Source organism: Chaetodon auriga, chromosome 19, assembly GCF_051107435.1.
Source record: "Chaetodon auriga isolate fChaAug3 chromosome 19, fChaAug3.hap1, whole genome shotgun sequence".
NCBI lineage: Eukaryota > Metazoa > Chordata > Actinopteri > Chaetodontiformes > Chaetodontidae > Chaetodon > Chaetodon auriga.
This window is the reverse complement of record NC_135092.1, coordinates 8,169,918-8,176,015: the sequence shown is the minus strand read 5'-3', so window position 1 is coordinate 8,176,015 and position 6,098 is coordinate 8,169,918. Positions and strand designations below refer to the sequence as shown.

The 6,098-nt window shown below is 40.3% G+C and overlaps 1 protein-coding gene across 1 annotated transcript in view; it reads left to right on the top strand.

The window, feature by feature from the left end:
* The first annotated feature begins 433 nt into the window (after positions 1 to 433).
* The window catches only part of musk (muscle, skeletal, receptor tyrosine kinase), a 28,199-nt gene continuing 22,534 nt past the window's right edge, over positions 434 to 6,098 (top strand). The window contains exons 1-3 of the mRNA XM_076758721.1: positions 434 to 524; positions 5,334 to 5,460; positions 5,873 to 6,024. Coding sequence (XP_076614836.1) covers positions 434 to 524; positions 5,334 to 5,460; positions 5,873 to 6,024 — 370 coding nt within the window. The remainder of the gene's footprint in view (positions 525 to 5,333; positions 5,461 to 5,872; positions 6,025 to 6,098) is intronic.

Sequence of the window (6,098 nt, the reverse complement as noted above, 5' to 3'; positions counted from 1 at the left end):
TCTGATTTGGTTGTAGCTTCACTGACACAAACTTAACATATTTCAGCAGAGCCTTGAACACAGCTTGTTCAGTGGTTCAATGAATAAACAGTGGACTGACGCTGTTGTTGATTACTGTAAATGAGGACTGTCCAGTACTGGAACCTTTGGAGATTTGAGTGTGGCTCCAAAACCTGAGTGACTCTACATAAGGACAGCTTGCAGCTGCCACTGTCCATCACACACTAACACACACCAACTCACACACACACGGTGACTGAGCTGGTCCTTGTGGAGCTCAGAGCTCATGGCTGTCCCTGGCTACGACACACGCAGACGCACACAGTGAAGAAACACAGCGAGTGAACAACAAGAACATCTCCTTACCTGCAATGGGAATCTAACCACCAGCTTATACGCTACCTGTACCACTACCAAAACAAGATTTGTCAAGATGGATCATTCTAGAGCCAGGAAGAAGATCGTAGAAGCAATTTCAGTCTTTCTGCTGGTCCTGGTCACCTCGAGTTATGGGATACAGAGAGGTACGTACATGAGGCTTTCATATGCTTGCACTCGGAAGGATTTTAAGAGTGTTTTTTAGCATAAGTTGTGTCTCAAGCACGTTCAGGGATAAAAACGTCATGAATTCTGTATGCCTTATTCAATTCGTAGAAGTGTAGAAGCTGACATGTGCTTGGTAAGATATAATAATATATTACATCATGATAATCAGATCACAAAATTATATAAGAATATCAATACAAAATGCACAAAAAAGAGAAAAGGATGCAAGGATGAAGCATATAGCCATATTTTTAGATAGAGACATAGACATATTACATACTTGATGTGTGCACGTGTGAGTAAATATGATGAGCTCAGACCAGCAGGCAGCAGTGGTTAGGTAAGGGAAAGGGAAGTGTCATGGAGAGCATCCTTTATTATTCTACCTTGTGTTAAGACTTTTCCTAAAAGTGTAACTGTAGGTGGAGTTTCCCTTCATATACGTAGCTGTGAGGTCACCTGTTTTCCACCACATCCTCCGGGGAAAAGGAGAAGGTGTTTATAGGCCTACATAGTGTAAATGTGACTAAATCTATATCCTTCCTACATGCTGGCATGTCCTTTCTGCAGGGTGTTGTAAAGGTGGTTAGGAACCGGCTATTCCCTCTGCCGTCTCTTTTTCTGTCTCTGTTTCTAATCAGCCACATTTCCATATGATTCACCTCCACCAGCCATTACTGCGCCTACATAATTGGAAAGTGAGCACCACATGACATTTATTCCCGTATTCTGTTGAGCAATAGATGAGGCTTTAATCAACTTCAGTGACTGTAAGTAAAGTATTTGTAATGGAAAGAAACCTGGTCCAGAAATAATGAAAAATGGACATCTTGTTAAGTTTACGACTTTTGACTGCAGCTAGTTCAGCTGTAGCCTCAGGACTTCAGGACATGTGAGATGGGTACCATATCAAATGCTGGCACAATTTTACAGTCACATGCACGGGCCTGCAGAGCAGACCATTGACATACAATACATGTTTTATTAGTACAGATATACAGCAACTTCTGCCGACTGCCTCAGAGGGACAGGTGGTGGAGATGCTGTCACATTCAGATATTGGAGATAGCTAAGTTTCTATTAATGTATTGATTATGCAAACAAGATATGTGCTAATTGGTCAGCAGTAGTTTTTAACTTTGGACAGAGCTGGGTTAGCACTTTCTACCTGCTTCCTGGCTTCACAGAAAGCCAGGCTAAACTTCCTGCTTCGTACTTCCTCTTAAAATTTGCCCGACTGAATTGAAATGAAGCAACAGAACATGAAGAAGATTTGGCTTTTTAAGATTAGGTTTAATCACCCCCGTTTTACAAGCTGTGGCTTCAAATGAAAATTAAGCAACTCCAAATTGACAAGTGTTGTAAAAATGCAATATTATACTATTATTTTTTATTATTATTGGCTCTTCATTGTGGTTTTGTGGCGTGGGTCAGTTGAGCAAAGCAAGGATGTCACAAAAGGCTTCACTTTCATGTGTTCTGCTAGGCCGAGCTGGCTTTTATTGGCTGTGTTGAGTTTAATTTGAAATGAGTGCAGCAAAGAAATGAAGTGGATGTTGATCATTATTATTGAGCCCCCTCCTGGTTAAATGACCAGATGAGAGCATAAGACAAAACAGTCCTATACCTCAGTTATCTCTGACAACATGTAACCATTTTGTAAAAAAAAATACTATAGCAGGACAAAGCAAGACCACTTATGTGTTCAAAGGCACCATGATAGGCTAAATAGGATGTTTCTAATGTTGTTTAGCATGCCTGTGTCAACTGAACACAGACAAACAATGGATGACTCCCTCGCAGACATCTGATCCCCTGACATGCCACAAGAACAATACCATTTTTGTGTTTGCTCTTGTCTCTTCTTGACCACAATGAGAAAAAAAACAACTTGTATCTGGTCTGCATGGTGGAGTCAGAGAGAATACTGTTGATTGACTCAAAATGTGGAAAAAACCTCGGGGATAAACTACAAACACCAAAGGAACCAAAGGATGTTATAAGTATTACTTGAAAGAAATGGAGTTTAAAGGTCAACACAGATCTAATGGACTCTGGAAGAAATAAAACACAGAGAAGCTGCAATTGAAAACGGAGGGAGAAAGATTTTTGATGCTTTTCTTATTGCATTTTTATTGTGGACACACACAAAGAGTGATAATGAGAGGCACTTGGTTTAGATTAAGGAAGTTTTTGTTTTACATACAGTAGAGGCCAGATGTGACCTGCCTCCTCTGAAGCCCTTAACCACACTGTATGGCTTCTGGTGTCCAAGCAGCATTTCATAACAAGAGTCAAGGTCAAATCCGGTGAGGCTCTCTTGTGCTCTAAATAATGAGTCATGTGGTTAAACATGAGCCACGGCGAAACCTTCACTCTTCAGATGTTGTCCATCTGTTCAGACATAATATTGGCAAAAGTATGAGAAACACGGTGAGGAAAAGAACACGCATTCTGCAAAAAAACTCCCACAAACCAAGCCTCTACTGCAATAGTAAAAAACACAAATAACATTTAACATTATAATTGAATTTGTTTGTTGAAAGTTTTGAAGGGGGAAACATATTCTGACTTTCACTGACCTCTATCTGTCAGCCATGACGGCAACAACATCAACAAAATATGTGGTGTAACTTGACCACAATGAAAAATTCCACTCACATTTTTTTGGAAATATTGAAGCGTGGCACATTTTCAAAATGCTTGCTGAAAGATGACTAAGAGTTTACAGGCAAGCCAGCAGCTCTGTGAGAGTGTACCTTAGCCACAGCGATGCTTTAACAAGATGCTAATGCTCGGGTACAGCTGAGTCTGATGGGGATGTCATTATAGTTTCAGTCGTGTTAGATCAGTATTGGACAAATTAAAGTCTCTGACCTGACGAGGGGCGCCAAAGTTATTGAAAGTCATCCTGAGGGAGACATAAATGGAAATCTATCCAATAGTTGTGGAGACATTTCATGGAAAAAAAACACCCACAAATGTGACGCTGGTGGTGATGCAAAAGGAAAAATGTTAACTCGTAAGAATTAATCCTCTTGAGATGATGGATGTCTTGACTACATTTCATAGCAATCCATACAGTAGAAGACATTTCATTAAAGCTGTCAACCTGCTGGTAGCACTCAAGTCAGGGGATCACCAAAGTCACTGGGATTCATCCTCTGGCAACCATGAATGTCCGGTCAGCACAATCCATTTAAGAGTTGGTGAGATATTTCAGTAAAGTGATGCGCTGACAGACCAATGTTGCCATCTATAGAGCCATGCCGCTAGCTAAAAATAAGATTTTAGACCGCATACATGACATGACTTAATAAAGCAGGTACTAGTGGGATATTTCACCTTACTTCAACCTTGGCTAAAATTACACCCCAGTGTTTAAAACCAAGGTTTAACCTCATGTCAGGGTTTCAGTTTGATTTACAGTAGCTGTCTTTTCATCTGCCGTTCGTGAGTCAAACAGCAGCAGCGACCAGGGCTTGGGGTTGTTGATGTGGGCTGGTTTTTCCAGCAACGTTATTGTGAAATCTTTGTTTCTCAAGAGACAAAACAAGCATAATGTCCTTTAAACCCTAATCCTTGCCTTTATTCTCCTTCCTTTTTCTCCCTCCTCTGTTCTTTCCTTTCCTTCTCTCCTCTGTTTTCTGTTTTGCCTCTTCCTCTCCGTAGTTCATGCAAAGTTTAAAGCAACCCCAGCCTCTCTGATCTCGATCCACACATAAACAGTTGCAGTGCTACTACTATCTTCTTCCATCCCTTGTTCCTTTCAAAATGTCTTGTCTTTGTTTTTATTCCCCCTCTCATTTTTCCTCCTCAATATATTCAGTTAAAAGAATAAATAAATATCAGACTGCATTACTAATACTGAGTTGCTTTCCCCTTTTACCCTGATCTCACTTGTATAAAAATAATGCCTCCTCGCCTTTTTTCCTCCAACTCCCTTTCATGATTGAAGCTGACTAAATGGATGAAATAAATATTGTTCACATCTTTATTCTGGATTCATCTGGTTTATACCATGGAACAGAGCAGGTGGGTCTAATAATTGTATATTCGGTGTAAACAGAACTGGTAATTTAAAGCTATAACAAACCTCAAAACTTCACATCCAGTTCAACTACATGTCTTTCTGTCTCTGTCATCCTCTCTTCCCTCTAATCCTTTTTTATTCCCTCTTTCTCAATACTTTAAGTTGCAAAATCCCAAACTGCTTCAAAAGTCATTTCACCAATAAACAGGCTTCTCTTCCCCTCAAGGTCACCCTTCCTCTGCTCTGCTCAGGTCAAACCTCAAGACCTCTGATGTGGTCCCATTAGCTAAAAGTCATAGCTGGACTCTGAGTGACTGAACCAGATGACTTCATCTCAAATAGGAATGCAAAGAATGTTGACAAATTTGGCTGAAAAGAGGCAGCTGTTCACACTTCTTAGTAATGTAGGCTATTATTAAGAAGCAACATGCTTAATTTGCAAACCCATTTCCCATACAAAGACCTGTGCTTTTGCAGCTGTGTTTTACAGTAATTCCCTGTTCAGTGAACAGATTTGGATAACAGTGACTAAACTCAGTGGCAGTGGCATTGCAGGATTGATGATTGATTGATTGATGATGGGCATGTACTGTAGTGCAGAAAATTAAAAAGCCCAATGTCAGTGTTCTGCCTGGCAATAGTGGGTCATTTCTTGTTAAATTTGATTCAACAATTGATTTCCAAAGCTTTGTAATGGATTGCTTGTTTTATCACGAATATCTTCTTGTTTTCTTCCTATGTGCGCCGCCTATAGCACCACGTATTATCACCTTATTAGAGACAGTGGATGTACTACTGGATCACAATGCCACCTTTATCTGTGAGGTGGAGTCCCGTCCCCCCGCTGAAATCATTTGGACCAGGAATAACCACCCAATAATGTAAGTTTATGGCTAAACCTTACACTGTGATGTCTATTTTGTTGGCTTTTCTGCTGATGAAATTTGAGTTTCTTTAGATGGTGCTCTTTCCCTCCTGAGCCATAGTGGCTATCACTGCAATCAGCTGTAAAAATAAAAAACAAAACAAAACATTGGTAATACTCACTAATTACAAACATTAAAATGATTTTGTAAAATGACAGTAATGCTCGCTGCTAATTTTGGCAACGACAGTGCTAACAAGCATAAAATGTTAATTATTTGTCATTATTATTGTTGATTGTACATCAGGTATTTCAAACATACTTGGATTCTTCTGTGTCAGGTTCATATTGGACAGAGTGTATTTCTAAAGCTGTTAATAGTTAACTAGCCCTTTTGTTGCTTCACACCCTCCTTTTTGTCCCACCAGGTACTACGACCCCAGGTACACTATCAGGGAGCAGGGACAGATGCTGATAATCCCTCGTGTGAGAGAGTCAGACAATGGAGAGTACTGCTGCATCGCCAGTAACGGCATTGGAGAGCCAGCAAAGAGCTGTGGAGCTCTGCAGCTGAAGATGAGTATGTGCGCTTTCTTCCCAAAGGTTGTAGGGCGAGAGTCTAGTCAATGTTGATCTTGATTTGCAGATGGTAGG